Below are 27,586 nucleotides of genomic sequence, written 5' to 3'. Positions count from 1 at the left end.
TTGCGTTTTGTCAAATCTGCAGTGAAAGTGTTCTTAAAACGAATATGTGCTGGGTCATCATCCGAGACTGCTATAACATGAAATATATGGCAGAATGTGGGTAAAACAGAACAGGAGAGGTACAGTTCTCCCCCAACCTGTTCAGTCACAAATGTAATTAACGCATTATTTTTTTAACGAGCATCATCAGCATGAAAGTATGTCCTCTGGAATGGTGGCTGAAGCATGAAGGGGCATACGAATGTTTAGCATATCTGGCACGCAAATACCTTGCAACGCCTGCTAAAAAAGTGCCATGTGAATGCTTGTTCTCACTTCAGGTGATATTGTAAACAAGAAGCGGGCAGCATTATCTCCTGCAAATTGTAACCAAACTTGTTTGTCTGAGCGATTGGCTGAATAAGAAGTACAACTGAGTGGACTTTAGGCTCTAAAGTTTTACATTGTTTTATTTTTGAATGCAGTTATGTAACCAAAACAAATCTACATTTGTAAGTTACGCTTTCACGATAAAGAGATTGCACTACAGTACTTGTATAAAGTGAACTGAAAAATACTGTTTCTTTTGTTTATCATTTTTACAGTGCAAATATTTTTAATAAAAAATAATATAAAGTGAGCACTGTACAATTTGTATTTTGTGTTCTAATAGAAATCAATATATTTGAAAATGTAGAAAAACATCCAAAAATATTTAATAAATTTCAATTGGTATTCTATTGTTTAACAGTGCGATTAATCACGATTAATTTTTTTGAGTTAATCACGTGAGTTACCTGTGATTAATCGACAGCCCTAATATAATCACAGCAGATTAGATAGCTTAAATTTATTTTAATAGTGTACATAAATTCAATATAGCTATGCATTGCTCTCAAAAATCCAGAAGAGATTTAGGAGTACAAGTCCTATTAACTTTTAGTCAGATTTATGCTAACTCCTTTGGATGCTTCTGAAGCTCCCCCTCAAAGTATGCAGAGAGTATCATTGACTCTGTCATCCATGCCATTGGCAACAAGTCTTGCCAAGGTTTGCGCAGTGTTGGCAGATAGCCTCTGCTCCTCCTTTTCCCTCCCATTATTAATCACTTCCCCCTGGATTTCACAAATGTGCAAAATACAACATGCAGAGATAATATCAGATCTATCACAGAAGAGTCGAGCCATGTCCCCAGACACTTCCACCAGCCTTTCAGCCACATCTAGATTTCTTCATCAGCCAATATTTCCAGAAGCCCAGTTAGCTTAAAATAGTGTAACACAGTGTGACTTATTTTGGGTTAATATTTGTGAAACGTAAAGAAATGTAAATCCTATGTTTTTGTACAGGTTCGAATGCAAGCATTGAAATGCTTCTCAGTTCTAGCCTTTGAAAACCCCCAGGTATCAATGACTCTTGTAAATGGTAAGCTGAAAGCTTCAGTGGCTAATATGTTCATTTTACAAATTAACTGAATTTGAATTATTTCCTGAATCCTCTTTTTCATTGTTTGCAGTTTTGGTTGATGGAGAATTATTACCACAGATTTTTGTGAAGATGTTACAAAGGGACAAGCCTATTGAAATGCAGCTCACATCAGCCAAATGGTAATCCTCAACAGGAGCTAGAGGGAGAGGGGCTGCAATGTAACTAATGCTTAAAATTGCAACTCTTACAAATCTTCTTGTCATAAAATCCTAAGTGATAGAATTGGGTGAAATGTTAGTCTGTAGTCCATCTCCTTGCACTTATGCAAGATAAACTCTTGTACTCCTTTAAAGTGTTGTTATTAAATAATATTCAGTATTTATATTATACTAGTACCCAAAGGTTCCCATTCAGGGTTAGGGACTTGATTGTGTTGGACATTGTACAGATCTAGATAAGAGCTAATCCCTGCCCTGAAAGGTTTGCAGTCTCTCTATGAGCTGAGGGGTGAAAACATTATTTACTTCTGAAGGCTTCTGGTGTTGCTATGGTTCATAGTTGGAAAATGTGTCTGATTGTGTTTGACAATGATTATTTTGGTGGGTGGGTTTTTTCACGGTGCTCTTCAGGCATCCAGGCTCCACTCCCTGGAACTGTCCTCTGGGAGAACCTTCTTCCCTTTGTTGTGTTAATTTCTATGGAATAAGTGTGCCCAGAGAGTCCAAAGTGTTAATGTGTCCCTGTTGCTGTACAACACTAAACAGTGTGGGATTTTGAGTACATAGACCTCAGCCTGTTTAGTTCTGTGGTAAACACATTAGAAAATGTGTGCCAAAATTTGGAAATGTATTGATTAGGATAAACAAGAGAAAAAGAATCAAAACAAGATATAAAGCATTTTGATATTGAAATTGAACGGGTATGGAAAACAAATGTAATCAAAAACTTATCAAAGCCCCATTTTCAGAGAGGATGCTGGTTGGAGTCTTATTTTGTCAAGCAATCCTTCTCTTGGTGGGAAAGGAAAGGATTAGTTCTGTTGAATTCCAAGTTGTGAATGATAGGCACTCTTCCTGACTTTGATAGAGCAAACAGATGCAAATGGGATAAGAGATAGGATAGTAAAGGTGGGGAAATACTATTGTTGTTGACTTTCTCAGGATACAGAGTGGCTGGACAGTCACAGACAGATGCTCTGGGCTGGCAGTCAGGCCATAACAGCTGTTGCTCTGGACCCTGGCTCACATTCCTGGCAGCAGAATATCATTCAGCTGGTCATCTCCCATTCCTTCACCAATCCTCCTCAGGCCAACCAGAGCTCGATGGGACAGCTCATCTCATTGTGCTGGTGCTGTGCGGTACAGTTGGTCTCAGGATCAGGTGAAAAGCAGAGAGAGAGAGATAGTGGGAGATGAAAAGGAAGGGGAAGACAGAGCAGGATCTCGCGTGTATCAGGCTGGGGTCTTTGCAGCTGTCTTGTGCCAAAGTCTGGGTGTCACAATCATCCTTGAAACTCACAAATGAAGGAAAATCTCTGGAATGAAGCGGAGACCTGTTGGCTTCCTCCAGGAGTTTTTCCCATTTGATTCTCCCACCACCACCACCCTTTCCCTTCCACCCCTGGCCAAAGTTTCTTTTTTTTTTTTTTTTTTAAAGACCCAGAAGATGTGGTGGGCAGAACAGCACATTCCCTCATTACTTGTCTGCCAATGAAGCCTAGTTTCTTACATCAGTTTTGGTCCATTAACTTCTAATTCCATTTGCTTTTTGTTTACTAGGCACGATCTCAATGCATTCCTTGGGTTGCTTTAGTAGAGCTTTTTGTATGGACTAGTTCAGGCTTTTTTCCTTCCCTTTGTGCATCAACATATATTGTTATAGGTGATTGTAACATTTTACAAACTTTTACCCACTTACCAATAATTGATCCCACAATTAGGATAGACCTGTTAGGCCACAATTATTACAACACATCATGTGTGTCCCAGCGGGTAGCCAGCATCAGCAATTCATTTCCTTGACTCCCCTAGCCTCGGCTTCTGCACTGATCTGCAGGTATCTCAGCTTGTCATCCTACATGCTGGAAGCCAGACTCCAGGGTTGGCTTCCTGAGCCCCAGATGCCTGGTTCCATGGAACAGTGCGGGGATCATGGACTGGAATCCAGTTAACTCCCCCTTTTGAGAAAAGCTGAAAAGCAAAGGGAGCGGCAGGCTGGTCCTGGCAGGGCAGGGGAGGAGAAAGCAAAACTCCAGGCACCTGGACACAGCAAATTCTATGACAAGAATGCTGAATTCTGTGATATCTTGGGAAAATGCCAGATTCCAGAGTTGTGGAATTGTGGACTCAATGGGGTCTTTATTGAGATGCCACTATACTTCTCAAAATTACTGTGTGTGTGTGTGTGTGTTTTCAAGTTAATCTCCATATCCACAAGGACTATAAACATTTTTTTTTTTAAAAGCTGAGTTTTTGGAGTATAATTCCGTGGCAAGAACTGAATTTTGTTGTTGTGGAATGGTGTAATATATGGGGCCTTGCCTGTAACCATCTTAAGTAACTTGTTTCCTCCTGTTATGTTGTCGTATTACTTTTTCTGGTACTGTATTTATTCTGGAGGTACCCAATCTACTCTCCAGTAGTGAGGGTGAACAGCTATCAGGAATTACAAATATTTGTTCAGAATTGTAACAGTTTTGCCCACTTATTTCAGTATTTTGCCTTCATTAAAGGCATTTGAGAGAGGGAAATGGATATACTTCAAATCAGTTAAGAAAGCAGGCACCTCTGGAAAGGGGAGAAGCTCTGTCAAGCGTAGCATACAAGTGCCTGTGGGGATGGGAGAGATCTGAGCACAGGGTGTGTCCATCTTTAGGCTGTGATATCTGTAGGGAGTGATGCTTGTGTTAAATGAACAGGCTGCTCTATCCCCTGCTTGCTGTCTCTGTCCTCCCCTATGTTAATCAGCAAGGTTCTGCATCCCATGAGTGGTTCCACCATGACCTGCCCTCTCCTTGTGGTTTTATTTTTCCCTTGTTTCCTACTCCATCCTCTTCTTATCTGAGGACTCTGTGTGATTGTCAGAACTCTGCAGCTTGTACTACACTCCAGGATCATTCACCCTTAGAGATAGCACATTTACAGTATCTGGTTGAGTTATGTAGAAAACACCATGAAATGTGGGCACATTCTTGAAAAAAAGGTTTTTTTAATTAAGTAAATAACCTCCAGACCTGTTCTATATCAGTAATTCTTAGTGAAAAATTATATTTTGAGATAATTTCAGGGGAAACCTTACCTCCCCTGCAGCCTTTTGTAGACATCGGTGGAGTAAGCAAGAATCTGAAAACCAATGTCATCTCATAAAGACAGATCAAGAAGAACATTGTCATGCACTGACTGAATGTTTTTAAAAGCAGTTAGCACTCTCCTGCAAACCCAATAGCAATAAATGTTAACTTCTGGTGTTATTCTCAGGTGCCGCCAGTTTCCCGTGGAAGGTTATATTTTCCTAAATTTAAACACCAGAGACACCTTTTGAATTTTCCAAGAAACAAGTGTACATAAAAAAATACAGTATACCTCTTGTAACAAGAAATTCAAACTTTTACAAACAATTGTCTTGTATATTCTATTAATATATATATATAAAATATGTATTAAATTCTACTAAAATTCCTATATTTCAATAAAACACTAAATTGTTCAGGCCTGTCTCCAGAAGTAGGTCCAATAAGAGATGTTACCACATCCACCTTGTCTGTCCAAAGCTTGAGTAACTGACTAGATGTTTTTCAGTATCATAAGAGCATGAGAGATGAATTATCTAAAGACTGATTAAAAGAACTTTTCTTGAATAAATATAACTTTTAGTACAAGTATAAAACCTATTTTAGAAGATGCTACTTTGTTATTTGATTATATGTATTGGGACTACGCAGTCCTGTTCAGTATAAAATATACAGTTGTATAAGCAGAAGGACTCTTAGTTCTATGGAAACAACTATGCCCATTTGGCAAATTTCCATGATATCTTTGACTTTCACCAGTCCTGGAGATAAAATGTTTTATAGGAACATAGGAATTGCCATATTGGTTCAAACCTATGGTCGATCTAATCTACTATTCGCTCTTTGACATTGGTCAATACTACAAGCTTTAAAAGAAGGTGCAAAGTACTGATATGCCCATGTGGGAAGATACTTCATGATCTCTAAGCAGTTAGTGGTTGGCTTGTGTCCTGAAACATGAATTTGTACCCCTTATAAGTGTTTCTTGTTCATAATGTGGCTACTCTTATTATTCATAGCTAATCTTTTTATCTTAAAATCTTAGATATCTTCATCCATTGCTAAAACATCTTCAACCTCACAAGGAGCCTTGAAAACCTCGAATCGGCAGTTTTTACTGCAGTCACTATTAGTTTACATAATTCTTTAGATAACATTCTTCTCTAGGTTACAATGAGGTCCTGCCACCTTTCATCCACTTTGAGCAATTTAAAACTTCAGCCCACGGCTAGTTTGACACCTTTGCCATTCATGGTTCTATGATCAACTGTCACCACTACAGCACCTAGCTGATACAATCAGCGTCTTCTTTCTTCTCCTTGGCACCCTGTTGTCATCGGCTGTTTCAACACACAGCTCTTGACTACGTAGCATGGGCTAAATGTCATTCTGGTGCCTCTAATGCCATCTAACTCATTGTGACTGAGCAGATGGTTCATCCTTTGCTGGACTTCCCAGCTATCATCTTGTGTTCAATGATACTGGACTTCTCTTGCCTTGATTTTCTTACCACATAGGATTCTCAGATTTGGTGAATCTCAACTCTCTGCTGATACACCTACTGATTTAGTTTAGATGAGCTGAGATTAACTAGGGTGGTTTCTTTAATCTAGATCACTAGCAAGGTCTTTCAGTTTGGCATTAAGCCTAGGTGCGCACTTGAACATTCTTGATTTTGGGGTAGGTAGCTGGTGAAAGAGGTCAGCAATCCAACAGACTGGGGATAGTGGGTTGTTTTGGTATAGCTAGCAACCTTAAATATTGGTCATTTTGATCTGGTCCACAACTTCCTGGTTGTGTAGTAAGCATTGCTGGTGTACAGAGAATAGAGTGCTGAGAATACTTAGTGCTTTCTGTAGCAGATGGTGCAATGCACCTTGGGATGTTCTCCAGGTGAAGACCTGGGAAGTAATAGAACTGGTTTGCATGGTAACATGATCAGGGAATTTCTATGTATGCAACAAAGGAAGAGTGACAGTTTAGTTGCAGTCTTTCATGGTACAGGGGCCATGTTTAAACCATATTGTGTGTAACCAGGAGCAAACTGTGCAATGAAACTGGGCTTCCCATTCAGTAAACAATCTGTAGTGTAGACAGGCCCATAAAGACAAACGCGTTCTATAAGGAAACCAGTTCAGCCTAAAATATATATTTGTTCTAGTTACAAAAGCTCTTGAGGAAGGTGGGGGGACACAAGCAGCCAAGAAAGTCCTGATATATGACACCAGCAGGCTCTTAGCAGCAGCATGTAGCTTGCTCAATTTTATGTAAAACTCTCGTCCAGGTGCTGGATCCAGCACAGATAATGTACTTGTGGCCTATGTGGTATATTCAAGTTCTAAGCACTTTTTAAAAGTTTGTAGTCCTTATGTTTTCAGTTTTGCAGACATCTCTCCCAGTGTGAACTGAATGAAAACCAGTATTATCTACACTAAGTAAATATTGAAAATGTATTGCATCACTGTTTAACACCAGTTCAGTAGTGTTGTCAACAGTGATAGCCCAAGTGTTAACTGGACACCTGCTGATGACAATGTTGCTTAAACTGGCTCTGAGCAGATTAGATGACAAAGAGCTTAAAACACCAATGGCATCCAGCAGCTGGTTTGGGCTAAGGCTCCCAACGTTGCTAATACTGGTGGATGTGAATCAGTAATGATAATGGTGGGAAACTTCTGCAAAACTTCCCTAGTGTAGACAGTGCTACAGGCACCTCCAGTATCCCTGCTGGTGTTCCTCCTACTGTAGAGGTAAAAAGCAACAACATATTGACATTTAAAATGACTGTGGGCAGTTTCACTGTTGCTATTCAACAGCTTTTCTGCCACTGACTGTTGGATGTTGCTGCAATGTGGGAAAGATAGGAGCAACAGCAAGGGTGGTCCTGATGATGTTTGTGGGAAGAGGAACTAAAACCATGCAGAGTTAGTAGAGGGGTGTAATCCTACTGCCAACTATCCTTGCAGGAGTCTAGGGGGTATGGGGCTAGGGTAGAGTAGCTGGCACACCCCACTCAGCAGTCAGTGGGATCTAGGGGGAGGGGTAGAGTAGCAAATATCCTCTGCCCTTTCAGCAGCCAGAAGGCTCAGGAAGGGAGAGAAGAGTCAGCAAGTGACTTCTTCTTTCTCATAGCTAAGGGGTATGGAGCTTCACATTTCTCAAACACTCACTAGCTAGTCCCCACAAACAGGACCAAAGCACAGCACCCCATTAGAAATTCCTGTACCACCTCCCACTTCCCAGCAGAGGAGGGGGGCGGGGGCTGGGCTTATCACCAAATACTATCTCTGGACCTTGCTAGTGGGGTCCCCCAACCCCTTTGAGCTTGTGGGTTTAATCCTCGAGCTAGTAGTGTTTGGTGGATTTTTCAATCCAAGATAGTCTGTCTGGTTCTTTGGATTGAGTGTCAGAGCAAGAGCCAGCTTCCTGTATGGAGTTCCACATAGTTTTGCAAGTGTAAGTTCTCAGTGCACTGAGTGAAATGTGTTTAACTGTCTGGAAGAGGGACCTATGGTCTCACAACTGGTGAAAGCCCGTGTGGAGCATCTGCGTCCATTACTGATGACTGTTAATGGTTGTTAGCTGTCAATCCTTATATATGCTGTCATTTGGCTTTAAAAGTTGTCATGTTAACAACGTCACTAATTATGTTGCCTGTAACCTCCCATTTTGGGGGAAAATCATTGAGAAGGTAGTGCTGATTCATCTCCCATAGCATTTGTATTCCTCCACTTCTTGGGTCCCTATCCGACCATTTTATGCCTGTGCATGGCAAAAAAGCCTGTGCAAATCTCATTGGTTGACCTCCTTTAGGCAAGGGTCAGAGACTAAGTGTCCATGCTGATGTTAATCAGATATATCAGCTGCCTCCAGTATGGTTGGTTGTTTGAGAGTGCAATGGGCAATTTCTCTTAGGCTACATCTCCACTTGAAGCTGGGGGAGAGATTCCCAGGTCGTGTAGACGTACCCACACTAGTTCTCCATGGAACTAGCACGTTAAAAATAGTAGGGTAGCTGGGGTAGCATGGGCAGTGGCGAGTGACGGCACGGGGAGGCTTCCCTGAACATGTACTCATGTGGGTTTGTACTTGGGGTGGCTAGCTTGTGCTGTCACTTGTCACTGCCTGTGCTACCCTGGTTATGCTGCTATTTATAGCACGCCAGCTTGAAGAGAGCTAGCATGAGTGTGTCTGCGCGTGCTGGGAATCACCCCTGGTTCCAATAGTAGATGTAACCTTTAGCAGGATCTTGCATGGAGAATCACACAGGAGTCCTTTATCAGAGGGGTAGCCGTGTTAGTCTGAATCTGTAAAAAGCAACAGAGGGTCCTGTGGCACCTTTAAGACTAACAGAAGTATTGGGAGCATAAGCTTTCGTGGGTAAGAACCTCAGGAGTCCTTTCTATCTTCCCCTTCTGTTCATTGTTTAGAGGCGATAGTGAGCTGTTATGGCTTGCAATTTCCTCCATGTAAAAATGATACAGCTGCATCTTTTTAATCAAATCTGGATTGGCCCTTTTCTTACTTTCCAAATACCTGGCCATGATCAGGACCTGGACAAAAGTGGGCTGGTTGCCTTAGGTTCTAGCTGGGTGGGACGGAGACACAAGGAAGCATCTTAAGAAAATGGCAGGAGCTTTGTCGGTATTCTCAGTTTAACATGTATAATTGCCTGTTGTCATAGTGGTTTTCAGTATACCTCTACAATTCCAGCACAGTGGGGGCCTGACTGGAACTTCTGGGCTCTGCTGTAATACAAATGACACCAGGGTTTTTCTGGATCTAAAATGGTTACTGGTTTCCCAGGTAGCAGCACTGACTGATTGTACCCCATGCCTGTTAACAGTCTGCAGTTTTTATAATTAGTCCTCCCATGCGTGCAGGGGACTGGACTAAATGACCTCTCAAGGTCCCTTCCAGTTCTACGATTCTATGATAATGTAACTTTCATAGGTTTACCCTTGGAAAATCTTTCTGTACCTTTGGTTACTCAGACTGACTGCCTTTCTTGCACTAAAGCATAGTAAGGCTAGTTTAAACTGAAATAAGTATGTCTGTACAGTATTTTGCACTAGTTTAACTAGATGTTTTAAAAATCACACTAAGTTAAACTGTTGCAACTCTCCATGCAGACAAGTCCTAAATCGATTAGGAATTGCTTTAAGCTAAACTGAAATAAGCCTCTCTTAAACAAAAATAAATATGTCCATACAGGAGTTTACATTAATTTAACTAAAACCGATTTAAGTTAAAACGGTGCAACTTTCTTGTGTAGACGAGTCCTAGCTGGGCCGAAGACGCAGCTATTTGAGAGACAGGCTGTCTCCTTCTAACCAATCGCAGAAATAACAAGAGCATGCAGTACTCCCCTGTTGGTTTTGTGAGGTTGGTAATGTCAATCTCAGTGAAATATCCCTGCCGTGGGGTTCACCTCCGCTGACTGCAAGATCCCATCTGCTCACTTTTAAGGGAGAGTTGTAACGTGACCTCTTTAATTTAGCCTTTTCTTTATTGCAGGTTTTTAGCTGGGTTTATCATTAGTAGATGGGTGGCTTAGGGCAGGATCAAATTTGTTACCTTTGTAGAAGTACTTGTTTTTAATTATGTACATGTAAGTGGTGCCAGATATCATGACAGTAAGGCCAGGTCTACACTACCGCGGTAGTTCGACAGCTGGCAATCGAACTTCCGGGTTCGATTTATCGCGTCTGGTCTGGACGCGATATATCGATCCCGGAAGCGCTCGCCGTCGACTGCGGTACTCCAGCTCGGCGAGAGGAGTACCGCGGAGTCGACGGGGAGCCTGCCTGCCGCGTGTGGACCGCGTCTGAACCGCGGTAAGTTCGAACTAAGGTATGTCGACTTCAGCTACGTTATTCACGTAGCTGAAGTTGCGTACCTTAGTTCGAATTTGGGGGTTAGTGTAGACCAGGCCTAAGTGCTTGGATATCTATGACTTCCTAACTGCCATCCCTACTTACTCCTGAGTAGTTAACACAGACTTCAATAGACTGAGGGTTCTCTCCCTTTTTAACTTTAATTTTGATATGTAAGTAATTTATTTTTGTTCTAATTTTGGCAAATTTCTTAAACTTATACATGATTTTTTTAAATTTAAATGGATAGCTGGACCAAGCAGAAACCTGACATTTCCTTAGAGCCCCCTCCAGTGTCATTAGAAATGTAGGGGAAGACATAATAGCTCCCATTGCACCTTTCTTTTGAGACACCTGGGGATCCTCCAAGAAGCCTGAGACAACCTCCATTCCACCTAGGAAAATATCTTGGTGTGTCTTTCAGATCCCACTTTCTGCAATACTATAAACCCTATAAAATTACTTATTGCCTTTGAGTACCTCTGATTCTTCTCCAACAAGCCTGTAACAACCTCACCCAATTTCCCTCAACCCACAATTCCATGATCTCTTTCTTGTCACCCTCTATCTAGTTAGTGTTTCCTTAACCCTGCTACCAGTCTTTCCTGTACCCCTTCCCCAGTGCCACAGTCTCAGGGAGTACTTTTCAAAGAACATAGGGTGTTTAGTAAGCACCCTAGTATCTGGAAGGAGGGCACACTTTCTTCAGGGACCATGATGCTCAGTTGATTGTGAGAACACAAACAAGTTAATTTGCTTGCAGCTTTTTTTTATTTTAAAGAAGGAGATTAACTACAAAATGCTACTTCATTACAATGTTAGGGCTGAACATTTAAATGTGCAAAAGTTAGGAAATTCAAAATGTAAGGCTCCATAACAACATGTACTCTGCCATTTTATGTACATGTAACTCGAGTCAGGAAAGCACGTAGCACATGCTTACATGCTATCATTAATAGGAATGGATTTAAGTCCTAAATTTACTTCAATGGGATTTAAGCACATGCTTAAGTCGTGGCCTAATAGAGATACTTTCCTGAATCAGGGCAATAACCTGGTTCTCCAGTGCATTTTATACTTTGTTCTTGTAAACGTAGGTCCCAATTCTGTGTTCTCTGATTTTGATAAAATGATTCCAAACTTATGGTGGTGTCAGCAAGAGCAAAACCAAACCCCTCTTACCATTGCTAGTCATTTCAGGGTTTGACAGCTAAGTCTTTAAAGCTGCATGTAGAAAAATAAATTGTATTATTCAAGTATTATATGGAATGGTGTCTGAGCCCAGTAAAACTTCATGTGTTAAAATGGGTGTTATAACCAAGTCAAGTAGTTATTCCATTGGCACAGCCATTCTTTTTATAATAACTTTTTAATGTTTATAAAAGCTGGAAGTAAGTGCGTTTATATTCTGCTGTCTTGTTACAGCCTTACTTACATGTGCAGAGCAGGAGCAATCCAGACAGATGATATCTGCATTGTTTTAAAGGTAAGCTGGTTACATAATTTGTTTGAAATTTAAGCAACAGTTAAACCAGAGTTTTATCACACTACGTGTTTGTCACAATTTTATTTGTGTACGTCTGTCATAAAGTGTTACAAAAGCACTATTGATTCTATGGGGGAGCATTTCAAAGGCACAAAGTGCAGTTAGTTGTCCAGCTCCCTTTAAAAATGAGGTGCTTAACTCCCATTTATGCCTTTGAAAATCTCTCTATGTAGCAATATTTAATATTTAATAGTGGTGACATTTTAATTCTGTTTATTAAGCTAGATACAGTAAGTCTGAATCCAGAAAAAAAGTTTGATACAAAATTCATTTTATATTTGTCAAGTTGCAGAAACTTAAAAATTAAAAGTTGCACTGCAGTATTGGACAATCATTTGGAAAGAACATGCAAAACGATTTCATCAGGCTGCTGTCTGAATGCAAGTGAAAACCTGTCATTCATGTTTTTTTGTTTTAAGAGACGGTAGTCAACAGATGGTACTCTCAGTGCTTGCTTCAGTTTATATTTTTTAATCTGAAAAAGCATCTCTGCTAATAATAGTTTCATAAAATATTTTTCTTAAGGATCTGTGTGGACACTTTTGTGTTCATCATTGTTTCTTATATGGTGGTTGGCAAGTGAAATTTTTGAGACTGTTATCATGGTGTGTTAGGTATGATTTGCATATCCAGCCTTCTGTCAGAAAATTGCCGTTTTAGAGCACTCCTGTAGGAATTACACAACTTTCTGGTTAGTTACAGAACCATGGCTAACACTGAAATCTAGAACGATCATGTATCAACTAGAGATCTGAACATTCTAGAGCTGAGGGATACAAAGAATGTGCCCTCTTAAGCATTTCTCACTTCCTCATTGTATGCTTGACAATGCAGTTAAAGAACCAGGCATTCCCTTGTTCAGTCTGTTAATTGTTTGAATAGTAGTAGAATTTGGTAGGTTTAAGAGCTGTCTGTCCAGTGAGACTTCTGTATCCATCATCCCAGATAATGGGAGACCGTTTAGGCTTAAGAAATACACAATCTAGATGTGTGGTTGAGCAGCGTTCATAGCATCTCTTTGACATGTGTGACCTTTTTGCCCCTAGCTGGGAGTGGGAGAAAACTCCTGCTGTGGATAAGGCCTTAGCAGACAAAGAGTAGAACCCCAACTCCCATCAGAGTTGTCAGCAGCAACACAAGATCCTCTCCCAAACACTTCAGGTCTCAGATTTGAAGTCTTTTCATAGAAGACTTAACAGTGAAATCCTTGCTGATCTTAAACACAAAAAAGAAGCTTACAAGAAGTGGAAGATTGGACAGGGAGGAGTATAAAAATAGTGCTCAGGCATGCAGGAGTGAAATCAGGAAGGCCAAATCACACTTGGAGTTGCAGCCAGCAAGAGATGTTAAGAGTAACAAGAAGGGTTTCTTCGGGTATGTTAGCAACAAGAAGAAAGTCAAGGAAAGTGGTGGGTCCTTTATTGAATGAGGGAGGCAACCTGGTGACAGAGGATGTGGAAAAAGCTAATGTACTCAATGCTTTTTTTGCCTCTGTCTTCACAAACAAGGTCAGCTCTCAGACTGCTGCACTGGGCAGCACAGCATGGGGAGGAGATGACCAGCCCTCTGTGGAGGAAGAAGTGATTCAGGACTATTTAGAAAAGCTGGACGAGCACAAGTCCATGGGGCCGGATGCGCTGCATCCTAGGGTGCTAAAGGAGTTGACAGATGTGATTGCAGAGCCATTGGCCATTATCTTTGAAAACTCATGGCGATCGGGGGAGGTCCCGGATGACTGGAAAAAGGCTAATGTAGTGCCCATCTTTAAAAAAGGGAAGGAGGAGGATCCAGGGTACTACAGGCCAGTCAGCCTCACCTCAGTCCCTGGAACAATCATGGAGCAGGTCCTCAAGGAATCAATCCTGAAGCACTTAGAGGAGAGGAAAGTGATCAGGAACAGTCAGCATGGATTCACCAAGGGCAAGTCATGCCTGACTAACCTAATTGCCTTCTGTGAGGAGATAACTGGGTCTGTGGATGAGGGGAAAGCAGTGGACGTGTTATTCCTTGACTTTAGCAAAGCTTTTGATACGGTCTCCCACAGTATTCTTGCCGGCAAGTTTAAAGAAGGATGGGCTGGATGAATGGACTATAAGATGAATAGAAAGCTGGCTAGATCGTCGGGTTCGAAGGGGTAGTGATCAATGGCTCCATGTCTAGTTGGCAGCCAGTATCAAGCGGAGATATCAAGCCGGTATCAGGGATGACCACCTGCTCTCTCTAGCCGGCTGGGTCTGAAGCCGCAGCCTCCCTGAGCCGTGCCCCTGGGCGTTCCCTCCCCACCAGATTAGGGTCCTGCGCCTCGGGCAAGGCACCCTCCCTGTTGTCAGGGCGCAGTGCCCCTCGCCGGCTCTGACTACGGGTCACAACCAGGGCACCCTGGGGGTTGCTTGGCCAGTCCTCCAGGTCCCCCCCTCAACACCTCAGTGGGCAAATACGGGTGTACCCCCACGTCCTTGGGGCCCTCCTTGGCCCCCCACTTCAGGTGTACCCTCATCACGGGCACTTTGACTGGGGTTCCGCCCACCCCCGTCAGGGTCAGGTAGATGTTGGGCACCACCTGATCTGGGTCCACCACCTCGGGCCGGGCCAGCGTGACCTCTGCGCCCGTATCCCAGTATCCATTGACCTTCCTCCCATCCGCCTCCAGGGAAACAAGGTACTCTCTCCGGAGGGACAGCCCCGCGCCCACCGTATAAACCAAAAACCCTGAGTCTGGAGCATCCAGCCCCCCAGAGGAGCTGGCCTGGGGCCCTCCTCTCTCCTGAGCCATTGGGAAGCTGTCAGCCCCCCTTGCCTGGGCCGTCTTCCCCTCGTCCGGCTGGGTCTCTACCCAGTCAACCCTCTGTGGGTTGGGTCCGCTCAGTCTGTCCCTGAGCCTGAGGCACTGGGCCTGTATGTGGCCTCTTTGGCCACAGTGATAGCAGCCCATGTCCCGTGGGTCCCCTCGGGTGGGTCGGATGGACCTGACGCTGGATGTTCCCCTTTGGTGGGGGTTCTCCATATTTCCCCGCTGGGAGGTCCCATGGTGACTCTCTCTCTGCGTTGTGGTGGGACTGTTCCTTTGGGACTCCGCCCTGTTATCCCCTGACCGGCTCTTTACAAACTCATCGGCAAGTTCGCCTGCATGTCGTGGGTTCTCTGGTTTTTTGTCCCTCAACCACAGCCTCATGTCGGATGGGCACCGCTCATATAGTTGCTCCAGTACCAGCAACTTAACCAGGTCCTCCTTCATCTGGGCTCCATCTGCCCACTTGCTGGCATATCCCTCCATGCGGACGGCTAGTTGCAGATATGAGATCTCAGGGGTTTTATCCTGACTCCGGAACCTTTCCCGGTACATCTCAGGAGTCAGCCCAAACTCACGTAGCAGGGTCTTTTTGAATAGTTCGTAGTCCCCTTTCTCCGCCTCTTCCAGTTGGCGGTACAATGCCACGGCTTTGGGGTCCAGTAAGGGGGTGAGAACCCGGAGTCTGTCCGCAGGATCAACCTGGTGCAGCTCGCAGGCCGTCTCAAAGGCATCCAGGAAGTCATCCATGTCCTCCCCCTCCTTACGTGGGGCCAGGATGCACTTATCAAAGCTCTGTGCAGTCCTGGGTCCCCCCTCACTCACCGCAGCCGGGGGCTCGCTGCCCCTCAGCCTCGCCAGCTCCAGTTCATGATGCCTCTATCTCTCTTCATGCTGTCTCTGTTTCTCTTTCTCCTCCCATTCATGCTGTCTCTGTTGTTCACGATCTGTCAGCTCTCGCAGTTTTAGCTCTTTCTCCCATTCCAGCCGCTTCCGCACCACGGATGCCGAGCGTCGCCGGGAGCATCCCCTGCTGGCCGGGGGGGTCACGGTGCCCTCGGTATTTGCTGGGCTCCTCCCCACCCTTCCCCTAGGCATAGGAAGGAGGGGTCTCGGGAAGCCCTCAGCTGACCACTCCCAGATGGGACAGACACTGGTGCCTGCGCTGCATTTGCAAGGCTGCTTCCCTCAGAGACAAGGATCAGTTCATTCGAGCGATCTCCCTCCTCCAGCTGGGCAATGAGCTGTTCTTTGGTGAGCCTCCCACTGCGCAGCCCCCTCTGCTTGCACAGCTCCACCAGGTCGCTCTTAAGCCGCTTGGCATACATCTTCCTGCTGGCCACTCACAGGCCTGGGTGCTCACCGCTCCCCAGTTTCCAAGGAGAACCCCTGGTGTGCCAGCCCTTCTCGAGGTCACCACCTCCCTTGCGATCCCCCGGGGGACCCTGTTACTGCAGAAGTCCTTCTCGCTGGTCACACAGTCCCAGGGGTGAATCGCCCCCTGAAACCGTCTCTCTCTGACTCTTCAGCACGCCTGGTCCCCGTCAATCCCCCTTCGTTTTACTGCTCCCCAGTCACTTACTGCAGGAAGCGCTGTCCACGGGGTGCAGTAGATCCCGCCGCTGCCACCAGTTGTCACGGAGTGTGGGGGGACACAAGGCCCTGCACCCCCGGCTTCCTGCGATTCACCATGACTCTCAGCCAGCCAGTAAAGCAGAAGGTTTATTTAGACGACAGGAACACAGTCCAAGACAAGTCTTGCAGGCACAGACAACAGGAGCCCCCCCAGTTAGGTCCATCTTGGGGTCCCAGGGCACCACAGCCCCCTTGGGAGGTCAGAGCCCTGTCTGCCTCCCAGACATTCCACCAGCCAGCTCCTGAAACTCTCTCCCCAGCGTCCCCTCCCACAGCCTTTGTTCAGTTTCCCGGGCAAAGGTGTCACCTGGCCTCTAACCCCTTCCTGGGTTCTCATGTTACATGCTTAGGAATTCTCCCTCACGGCCAGTCTCCCATCCCCCAATGCAGACCGTCCTAGCCAACCTCCCCTGCCTTCCCAGCCAACACTCCCCACTCAGCATTCAAAGACCACATTAAGAACAGTCCCAGTTCGTCTCGCCTTGCTGCAGGTGGTCTCTGGTCTTCTTGCAGATTTTCTTTACTAGATCTTCTGACTTGTCTGAGGCAGCTTTGCTCCACAAGTTGACTGTGAAGCAGGCACTCATTTATCACTTGAATAGGAGCAGGATTTTCTGGAAAACCTCCATATTATTGGATTTGGAGGAAGGGTGCAAAGGCTGACCAAATAGATCCACCTTTGTATTCAGATCTGTTGTTTGCAGACAGACTTTTAGTTCCAAGTGGCCTTTAGCGCCCTGTCCCACTACAGCTACAGCAGATCCTATGGCAAGAGTGAGCATAATAGATGGGATCCAGAGCTAAAGATTTTCAGAGTGACCATATGAAACTCATTGTACATTTTTACCAACATATTCTCAATAACAAACCTAGATCAGATGCCCATATTGAGATAAGTATCTCACAATCCCTCTACTGTGGCGGATTGCTGCATGCCTGATCCCCAATGACTCTTTGGTGGCAATGTCACTAGTGGAAAACTAGATTACTTACTTGTAATTGGAGTTCTAATAATATATGGTCTCCACAGACCTATACTCCCTCACACTCCTTTCCTGCTGCATCAGGCCCCCTGTGTTTCCAGTCCAGGGGACATTAAATAAATGAGGAGAGGCCACATGCCTCTTTCTAATCTTTGTCTCACTGCTCATCTTCATGAGGGATAGCCCATGGACATCTCTTGAGGCTTTCTGCTTTCAGTCATTCTCAGGTCTCACAGCTTGATATGCAGATTCCAGGAGTTGGACTACATGAAGGCAATATTTTTCTAGCACTCCAGTTATTGCTAAGGAACTCAGCTTTTTTATTTACACCATGAGTATGAGACATGTTCTTGTTTGTATTTTTGTTTCGGAATCACTCTATTCCTACTTCCAGAAGCTGCTTCTTGTGGCAATACTGAATTGGGAATGTTAGAATCAAAGTGGGATACTTGATGTGCTCATTTTTACCTTGGTACCTAGAAGCCTCTTCCATATCAGTGCTGGTGAGTTCTGGGGACAAATAACAGAGTTCTTTTCTACAGCACAAGTAAAGCTTTGCAAGTAAAGACTATTAAGTGGACATTTGAACTTCCATACAGAACATTTTGATTGTGAGCCCTTTTGGGACATGGCGTTTGCAAAGAGTATTATGACCAAAAAAGATGGCAGGAGAGAACCCTATAGTGCAGTGACGAGTGCTAAGAAGAGCCTATAATTAAATAAGTTGAACTTAATTTGTGCGTATATTCCCACAACCATTTGAACCTTTTTTTCTTTAAGAAACTTTGGTGAGGAAACTTGTTCTAGACATCAAACTGAAATGGAATCTATAAAGACTTACAAATTATCTTCTCTGAAACTAAAGTTGAATTCTGTACCCTCCAGACACTGCCAAGTTTGGTTCGGATGTGTAGTAAGGAAAGATTGTTGGAGGAACGAGTAGAAGGAGCCGAAACACTTGCCTATCTAATTGAAACAGATGTTGAGCTCCAGAGAATCGCCAGTATTACAGACCATCTTATTGCAATGCTTTCTGACTACTTCAAGTATCCCAGCTCAGTCAGTGCAATCACCGATATCAAAAGGGTATGTGTTTTTCTCTGTCAGTTCAGAACTTCTCAGAGTACATTAAAGAGATTTTGAAACTGCAAATGTGTGTCTTAAGTACGCAGAACTTTAATTAAAATTGTCTTTCAATTGTTGCACTGCTGTATTAATGCCTGACCCTACTCCTCTTGAAATCAGTGCGAGTTGGATCAGGCCCTCAATGTTTTTGGCTCTTTAGGCACAAGATCTTTCTTTTGTTGTATGACTCTCCCTCCTCCCACACTGAGGAGGAACATTCCAGGCAAATAACACTGTAGGAGCAATGAGCAGGCAAAGGCCTGTTAGCCAAGCACTCTGCACAAACACCTACTCCACCACCTTCTAGACAGCTCTTTAGCCTCCTTTGCAATGGGAGCATGGAGTTGCAGACTCAGTCTCCCTCTCTTGCTTACTCTCTCTAACTCCCCTCCTCTCACTGGGGAAGGGAGAACATAAGAAAGGAATGGTGATCCCAGGGATGGAAAGTATTCTTGGCCTTCCCCTGCCCCTTCTTCCACTGATTTGGAATGTACTCAAAAAAGACAAAGGTCCTCTAATCCCCTTTGGTTCTGGAATAGCCCAGGAAATCACAATTGGCAGATTTAGTTCTCAAACTCCTGTAATATGGGGCTGCTCCTGCTTACCCATGTTTACAAAATGCTCTGAGAGCCACAGATGAAAAAATACCACATAAGTACAAAGAATTGTGAGCAAATTTTCAATTGAATAAATAAGACAAAAAAGAGGTTCAGTAACTGGCTGGGAAGCATTAGACATTGGCTAGAGAATCAAAAAACCAACATTCCAGACCTGAGTCTGACTCTGTGTTTTAGCGCTTTTTATGAATGTCCAGAGTAAATGTCAGCAGCATTGCACATGTATGTCCAACTCAGCCATGTGGTGAGTGTATCTTGTGCAATGGATAATATCTTGTAAGTTGTAGGTGGAATGAGGCAGGGCTCTGCAGGATACATTGATTGTTCTATTTGAAAAATTGTATATAATCATGAAGTAATGTACTATACTGTAATGTGGATGCACTGAGGCAGAGTTAAGCTTACTCAGACAAATTTACCTTTGGCATTTCCTGACTTTTGAGTGTTTTACCCTGCAACCTCAAAATTCCCTTGACAGCGTTTTTCACGTTGAATTAAATAGATACCATTGCTTCATCTGTTGGAGCCTTTCGGCCAAAGTTCTAAGAGCAGTTTTGGTCCCTTGATACCATCCCTTTTTATTGGGACTGCTTATCTAGATCCTATGGCAGCTTAAAGACTAACAGATTTATTTGGGCATAAGCTTTCATGGGTAAAAACCCACTTCTTCAGATGCATGCAGTGAAAATTACAGAAATAGGCATAAATATATATTGGCACATGAAGAGAAGGGAGTTACCTTACAAGTGGAGAACCAATGTTGAAGGCCAATTCAATCAGGGTAGATGTGGTCCATTCCCAATAATTGATGAGGAGGTGACTGTAAGGTAAGGTAACTCCCTTCTCTTCATGTGCCAATATATATTTATGCCTGTTTCTGTAATTTTCACTCCATGCATCTGAAGAAATGGGTTTTTTACCCACAAAAGCTTATGCACAAATAAATCTTAGTCTTTAAGGTGCCACCAGACTCCTCATTGTTTTTGTGGATACAGACTAACACAGCTACCCCTCTGATATCTAGATCCTAGTAAATCTAGTTGTTTTCCCCCAATCTGACCATGTAACTCTTTCTGTGGGATGGGCATGGCGAAAGGAGGACATTTTGGTCTGGCTTGTAGAGGAAGAAGAGAGTGGGACTCATTTTGTCTGGAAAAACGTAACTAATCTCATCCTGTATTTTGAGAGGTTGCATACATATGTTGCTTGGTTATTACTGTTTATCTGTATAGGCTACAATTCAGCAAAGCACTCACATGTGTGCTTAACTTTAATTATTAACTTCAATGGGACATAAACACATACTTAAAGTTAATCTGCAGGTTCAGTGGTGATCCTGCCTGTTTGGTGTGTAATGCAATCAAAACCCGAGTAAACGGGCACTAATCTATAACAATTAAGAAAATACCATGTGCAAGTTTAAATGCTCTCTCATAAAGTATCTGACTTTGATTTACCTTTTTTCAATAGCTTGACCATGATTTAAAGCATGCTCACGAACTGCGCCAGGCTGCGTTCAAGCTGTATGCTTCACTTGGAGCAAATGATGAAGACATCCGAAAGAAGGTGAGTCTAGGAGAGGGTCCTTTGGTGTTGGCAGCCGTCATGCAGGGAGAGACATCAACCTGGAAGTCCTGGGTGGAGTGCATTATCACTGATTGAATGAGATAAAGCAAAGAGAATAAAAGCATAAGTGAAGAATGAATAGAATGCAAGTTTGGTTTTTGTTCTAGTGTGAACATGTTGGATTGACAAATAATGTGTTATGTTAACCTTATGGTGCACTTCTTTTGCATAAGTTCCAGAGAAATTTGATTTCACACTGTGAAGCAACAAACACTTTGACAAAATATACTATAAATGCTTATTTATGGAAACACCTCCTTTCTAATGCCATAAAGAAATTCACATCTCTCATTGTATATTGTCCTTCAATATATGGCCTAGTTATATTCTTAATTTTTGCTAGTATGCAAATATTGTGTATATAAAGCTTTGTTAAGTGATGTGTTTATGGTAAGTGGTCAGCAGAAATTAAAAATGTCTAAAAACTGTTTTGATATATAGCATATCCCTGTGTTGTTCTTCGAGCAGTGTCCTTATGGGTGCTCCACTGAGGTGTATCGGTGCCCCTGCACCTCTAATTGGAGAAATTTGGTAGGAGTGTTCACATGTAATCTCCCTCCCTCGTGGTCTGCCTCTAGGCTATCTAGCACTGCATGGGCAAACTGGCTTCAGTTCCTTCTCGACCGCCTTTGGCCTCGAATGGAACGAGCAGTATTCTCTTCCTTCTTTACATTGATAGTGTTTAATATAAATGGTAGCTATTCTTAGAGTTTCCATTTCTTTTTAGTAGTTTAGAGTTTCCATTTTTCAGTTAAAACAAAAAAAAAACAAAAAAAACCTTTTTCTTTCACCATTTCCTGCCTTTTGTTGGGGGGGGGGGAGTTGCCCCTGCAGGGGCATACCCAATTACCCCGGCTTCAAAGGTGCCTCTCCTGCAAGGAGGCAATCACAATAATGGACAGACACTCTCATTGCGTCCGGTGCCTTGGAGAGAGAGACATTCTGCAGAAGTGCACCTTCTGCCAACTGCTAATGGTGAGATCTTGTAAGAACTCCAGAGCTCAAGTTGAAACTTCTCCTCATGGAGGGTGCACTTCAGCTGCCAATTGACCCTGGCCCTGAAGCCTCATCAAGATGCAGATTGTCCCCAGAGCCTTCAACCCCCACAGGGGTGAGATCATGGAAAAAGTCGGCTGACTCCCCCCTCAAAGCCTCTAGAAAAAAGGTTCCAAGTCCTCAAACCGAGTCCTTGACCAGCCAGAGAGGATCCCCAGCATCCTCAGTTACCTTGGTACCGACGGCTCTGAAGTGCGGTACCCAGAAACATCAGGAACCCTCCAGTACGAACTTTGCCATGGCACCTAAAGGCCTTTATGTGCATAGGCTTAGAAGCAACAGCACTGCCCACCAGGGATGAGGACAGAGACTGTACCACCTCTAAGAGATCAGCATTGGCAAATCCACCCTCGGCATCGAGTGCATCAAAGCAACCCTCATCAGAGCATTCCTCCCATAAACAGCCATCAGTACTGACAAGTCAGCACCGGCACTCCTTGACAGCACTGAACATATCAACGGTACCTCAGGAGTTCTGTTTCTCGAGGGACCTTATGGTCACGGAGTAACTGGAGTCCCTGCTACTTGGTACTGGAGCCCCATTACTAAGCATATCTAGATCCCTGGAATCACCAGTGGCACTGGGCCATTTACCTACAGCGTCCCAGTCAGCTCCACCCTTCTCCAGCAGGGAGTCGTACAGTGACCAGGACGACAGTCTCTCCCTGTCCTTACACCATGTACCACCATTGCAACATCAGGGGTCTTGGATATTCTGCATGCTTCCTCCTCTTCCAGAATTGTCCTCCCAATTAACGAGGCACTTCTGGACCCTGCCAAGATAATCTGGTAGATACCAGCCTCCACTGTACCAATGTGCAAAAGAGCCAACAAGAAGTATTACATTCCTCCTAAGGAGGCAGACTTCCTCTTTACGCACCCTCAATGTAACTCTATAGTAGTAGATGTGGTTAATGCACAGGGAAAGCAACATCATGCCAAATCAACCCCATATGATAGAGATTGGAAGAGACTAGACCTCTTTGGAAGGAAGGCATACTCTTTGGCGAAGTTACAATTCAGGGTCACAAACTACCAAACCGTAATGGCTAAATACGACTACATAAATTAAGGGAAACTCAACGTGTTTATTGACCACTTCTCAGAGACACAAAAGGGACAATTTCAGGCCATTGTCAAAGAGGGCCAGTTAGCAGCCAGAACAATGCTGCAAACCACACTGGACATCGCAGACACAGTGGCCCACTCGGTCTCGACGGCAGTGGTAATGAGGCGGGCATCCTGGTTACACTTCTCCAGATTGCCCAAGGAAGTGCAGATGACACTCGAGGATCTCCTGTTCGAAGGGCCCAAACCCTTCACCAATAAGACTGATGCATCACTCCACACCAGGGGTAGGCAACCTATGGCACGCGTGCCGAAGGCAGCACGCAAGCTGATTTTCAGTGGCACCCACACTGCCCAGGTCCTGGCCACCGGTCCGGGGGGCTCTGCGTTTTAATTTAATTTTAAATTAAGCTTCTTAAGCATTTAAAAAACCTTATTTACTTTACATACAACAATAGTTTAGTTATGTATTATAGACTTATAGAAAGAGACCTTCTAAAAACGTTAAAATGTATTACTGGCATGCGAAACCTTAAATTAGAGTGAATAAATGAAGTCTCGGCACACCACTTCTCAAAGGTTGCCGACCCCTGCTCCACACCTTAAAGGACTCCAGGGCCACGCTACACTCCCTGAAAATCTTCACATCAGGACAGAAGAGGAAATACGGCTCACAACCACCTCACAGATCCTGACCACCCCAATTCCTCCCATCACAGCAGTATTATGGCTCACAGCGTAAGAGACCCAGAATGCAAAAGTGGAAGCTGTCATCCTCCCATTCCTCAATCTCTCAACCCTCATCCTCTAAGCATCAGTTTATATCATACCTTGCACAGCTGGCAGTATTTTCTCCAATTCCTCACCTTTGGCCCATTCCTCACCTCACCAAAATGACAGCGGACCCTTCATCCCAACGTAAGGATCCTCCAACTCCAGGCTTGGCTACTTCTTGGTTCCAAGACTTAGAGAGCAAATGCTCCGAGGCGGTGAAAAAGATGTTACTACATAGCATGAAATCGACCATTCGTCGTACTTGCATGCGAAAATGGAAATGATTCCAAATTTGGTGTGATTCCAAACACGTGGACCCAACATTTTCCTCAGTCCCTTCGATTCTAGGCTGCATTGTAGGTCTAGACTCTCTCTTCTTAGTTCACTTAAAGTACATTTAGTGGCCATAACAGCGTTCCACCATCCAGTGGACCAGTGCTCAGTATTTGCCCACCCAATGACATATAGATTCCCACGTCAGACCATCCACCCCAACCTAGGACCTCAATCTAGTTCTGAGAACATTGACTATGGCTTCTTGCTCTGTTATACCTGTCCATGAAGACAGCATTTCTAGTGGCCATTACCTCAGCACGAAGGATAGGGGAAATAGTGGGGTTGATGGCACATCTGCTGTTCACGGTTTTCTTTGAAGACAGTCACCTTGAGGCCACACCCCAAGTTCCTCTCCACCCCAGTAGCCTCCTCCTTTCATGTGAATCAGCTAATCCACCTTCCCATTTTTTCCCCAAAACTACATTCATAGAATCATAGAATATCAGGGTTGGAAGGGACCTCAGGAGGTCATCTAGTCCAACCCCCTGCTCAAAGCAGGACCAATCCCCACCTAAATCATCCCAGCCAGGGCTTTGTCAAGCCTGACCTTAAAAACCTCTAAGGAAGGAGATTCCACCACCTCCCAACCTAAACCTCCCCCACTGCCACTTGAGACCATTACTCCTTTTCTGCTATCTGGTACCACTGAGAACAGTCTAGATCCATCCTCTTTGGAACCCCCTTTCAGGTAGTTGAAAGCAGCTATCAAATCCTCCATCATTCTTCTCTTCTGCAGACTAAATCCCAGTTCCCTCAGCCTCGCCTCATAAGTCATGTGCTCCAACCCCCTAATCATTTTTGTTGCCCTCTGCTGGACTCTTTCCAATTTTTCAACATCCTTCTTGTAGTGTGGGGCCCAAAACTGGACACAATACTCCAGATGAGGCCTCACCAATGTCGAGTAGAGGGGATGATCACGTCCTTCAATCTGCTGGCAATGCCCCTACTTATACAGCCCAAACTGCCGTTAGCCTTCTTGGCAACAAGGGCACACTGTCAACTCATATCCAGCTTCTCGTCCACTGTAACCCCTAGATCCTTTTCTGCAGAACTGCTGCCTAGCCATTCGGTCCCTAGTCTGTAGCAGTGCATGGGATTCTTCCGTCCTAAGTGCAGGACTCTGCATTTGTCCTTGTTTAACCTGATCAGATTTCTTTTGGCCCAATCCTCTAATTTGTCTACGTCCCTCTGTATCCTATCCTTACCCTCCAGCGTATCTACCACTCCTCCCAGTTTAGTGTCATCTGCAAACTTACTGAGGGTGCAGTCCACGCTATCCTCCAGATCATTGATGAAGATATTGAACAAAACCAGCCCCAGGACCAACCCTTGGGGCACTCCGCTTGATACCAGCTGCCTAGTAGACATGGAGCCATTGATCACTACCCCTTGAACCCGACAATCTAGCCAGCTTTCTATCCATCTTATAGTCCATTCATCCAGCCAATACTTCTTTAACTTGCCGGCAAGAATACTGTGTGGGAGACGGTATCAAAAGCTTTGCTAAAGTCAAGGAATAACACGTCCACTGCTTTCCCCTCATCCACAGACCCAGTTATCTCCTCATAGAAGGCAATTAGGTTAGTCAGGCATGACTTGCCCTTGGTGAATCCATGCTGACTGTTCCTGATCACTTTCCTCTCCTCTAAGTGCTTCAGGATTGATTCCTTGAGGACCTGCTCCATGATTGTTCCAGGGACTGAGGTGAGGCTGACTGGCCTGTAGTTCCCTGGATTCTCCTCCTTCCCCGTTTTAAAGATGGGCACTACATTAGCCTTTTTCCAGTCATCCAGGACCTCCCCCGATCGCCATGAGTTTTCAAAGATAATGGCCAATGGCTCTGCAATCACATCCGCCAACTCCTTTAGCACCCTCGGATGCAGCGCATCCGGCCCCATGGACTTGTGCACGTCCAGCTTTTCTAAATAGTCCCGAACCACATCTTTCTCCACAGAGGGCTGGTCTCCTCCTCCCCATGCTATGCTGTCCAGTGCAATAGTCTGGGAGCTGACCTTGTTCGTGAAGACAGAGGCAAAAAAAGCATTGAGTACATTAGCTTTTTCCACATCCTCTGTCACTAGGTTGCCTCCCTCATTCAGTAAGGGGCCCACACTTTCCTTGACTTTCTTTTTGTTGCTAACATACCTGAAGAAACCCTTTTTGTTACTCTTAACATCTCTTGCTAGCTGCAACTCCAAGTGTGATTTGGCCTTCCTGATTTCACTCCTGCATGCCTGAGCAATATTTTTATACTCCTCCCTGGTCATTTGTCCAATCTTCCACTTCTTGTAAGTTTCTTTTTTTGCGTTTTAAGATCAGCAAGGATTTCACTGTTAACCCAAGCTGGTCGCCTGCCATATTTACTGGTCTTTCTACACATCGGGATGGTTTGTTCCTGCAACCTCAATAAGGATTCTTTAAAATATAGCCAGCTCTCCTGGAATCCTTTGCCCCTCATGTTATTCTCCCAGGGGATCCTGCCCATCAGTTCCCTGAGGGAGTCAAAGTCTGCTTTTCTGAAGTCCAGGGTCCGTATTCTGCTGCTCTCCTTTCTTCCTTGTGTCAGGATCCTGAACTCGACCTTCTCATGGTCACTGCCTCCCAGGTTCCCATCCACTTTTGCTTCCCCTACTAATTCTTCCCGGCTTGTGAGCAGCAGGTCAAGAAGAACTCTGCCCCTACACTTTACACTGGTTCCTCCAGCACTTGCACCAGGAAATTGTCCCCTACACTTTCCAAAAACTTCCTGGATTGTCTGTGCACCGCTGTATTGCTCTCCCAGCAGATATCAGGGTGGTTGAAGTCTCCCATGAGAACCAGGGCCTGTGATCTAGTAACTTCTGTTAGTTGTCGGAAGAAAGCCTCGTCCACCTCTGGTGGTCTGTAGCAGACATCACCCTTGTTGCTCACACTTCTAAACTTAATCCAGAGACACTCAGGTTTTTCTGCAGTTTCATACCGGAGCTCTGAGCAGTCATACTGTTCTTACATACAGTGCAACTCCCCCATCTTTTCTGCCCTGCCTGTCCTTCCTGAACAGTTTATATCCATGACAGTACTCCAGACATGTGAGTTATCCCATCAAGTCTCTGTTATTCCAATCACATCATAGTTCCGTGACTGTGCCAGGACTTCCAGTTCTTCTTCGAGTGCTTGTTCACGTCCATTCCACATTAGGTGTACGCGCGCCGCGTGCACGAACGTCGGAAACTTTTTCCCTCAGCGGCTCCCGTCGGGCCCGCAGGGTCTCCCTTCCCGCCAGAGCGGCGCCCCGCCCCAGCGTATATATACCCCTGCTGGCCCGACCCTCCCTCAGTTCCTTCTTACCGCCCGTGGCGACGTTGGAACAGCTCTTCTCTCAACTCGAGAGTGTCCCTTAGCATAGTCATTAGCAGTAGTTATCAGTTCTTTGTTTAGTAAGTGTTAGAGTTAAGTAGTTTTTTAGTTGTTACAAAGACCA

The 27,586-nt window shown here is 44.5% G+C and overlaps 1 protein-coding gene across 3 annotated transcripts in view; it reads left to right on the top strand.

Moving 5' to 3' along the window:
• The window catches only part of ARMC8 (armadillo repeat containing 8), a 208,208-nt gene that overhangs the window by 113,522 nt on the left and 67,100 nt on the right, over positions 1 to 27,586 (top strand). For all 3 annotated transcript variants that reach the window (XM_065410557.1, XM_065410556.1, XM_065410555.1), the window contains 5 exons: positions 1,329 to 1,404; positions 1,496 to 1,586; positions 11,998 to 12,058; positions 18,410 to 18,610; positions 20,737 to 20,832. In XM_065410557.1, coding sequence (XP_065266629.1) covers positions 1,329 to 1,404; positions 1,496 to 1,586; positions 11,998 to 12,058; positions 18,410 to 18,610; positions 20,737 to 20,832 — 525 coding nt within the window. The remainder of the gene's footprint in view (positions 1 to 1,328; positions 1,405 to 1,495; positions 1,587 to 11,997; positions 12,059 to 18,409; positions 18,611 to 20,736; positions 20,833 to 27,586) is intronic.

Source organism: Emys orbicularis, chromosome 9, assembly GCF_028017835.1.
Source record: "Emys orbicularis isolate rEmyOrb1 chromosome 9, rEmyOrb1.hap1, whole genome shotgun sequence".
Lineage (NCBI taxonomy): Eukaryota > Metazoa > Chordata > Testudines > Emydidae > Emys > Emys orbicularis.
This window is presented reverse-complemented; position numbering and strand designations above follow the sequence as displayed.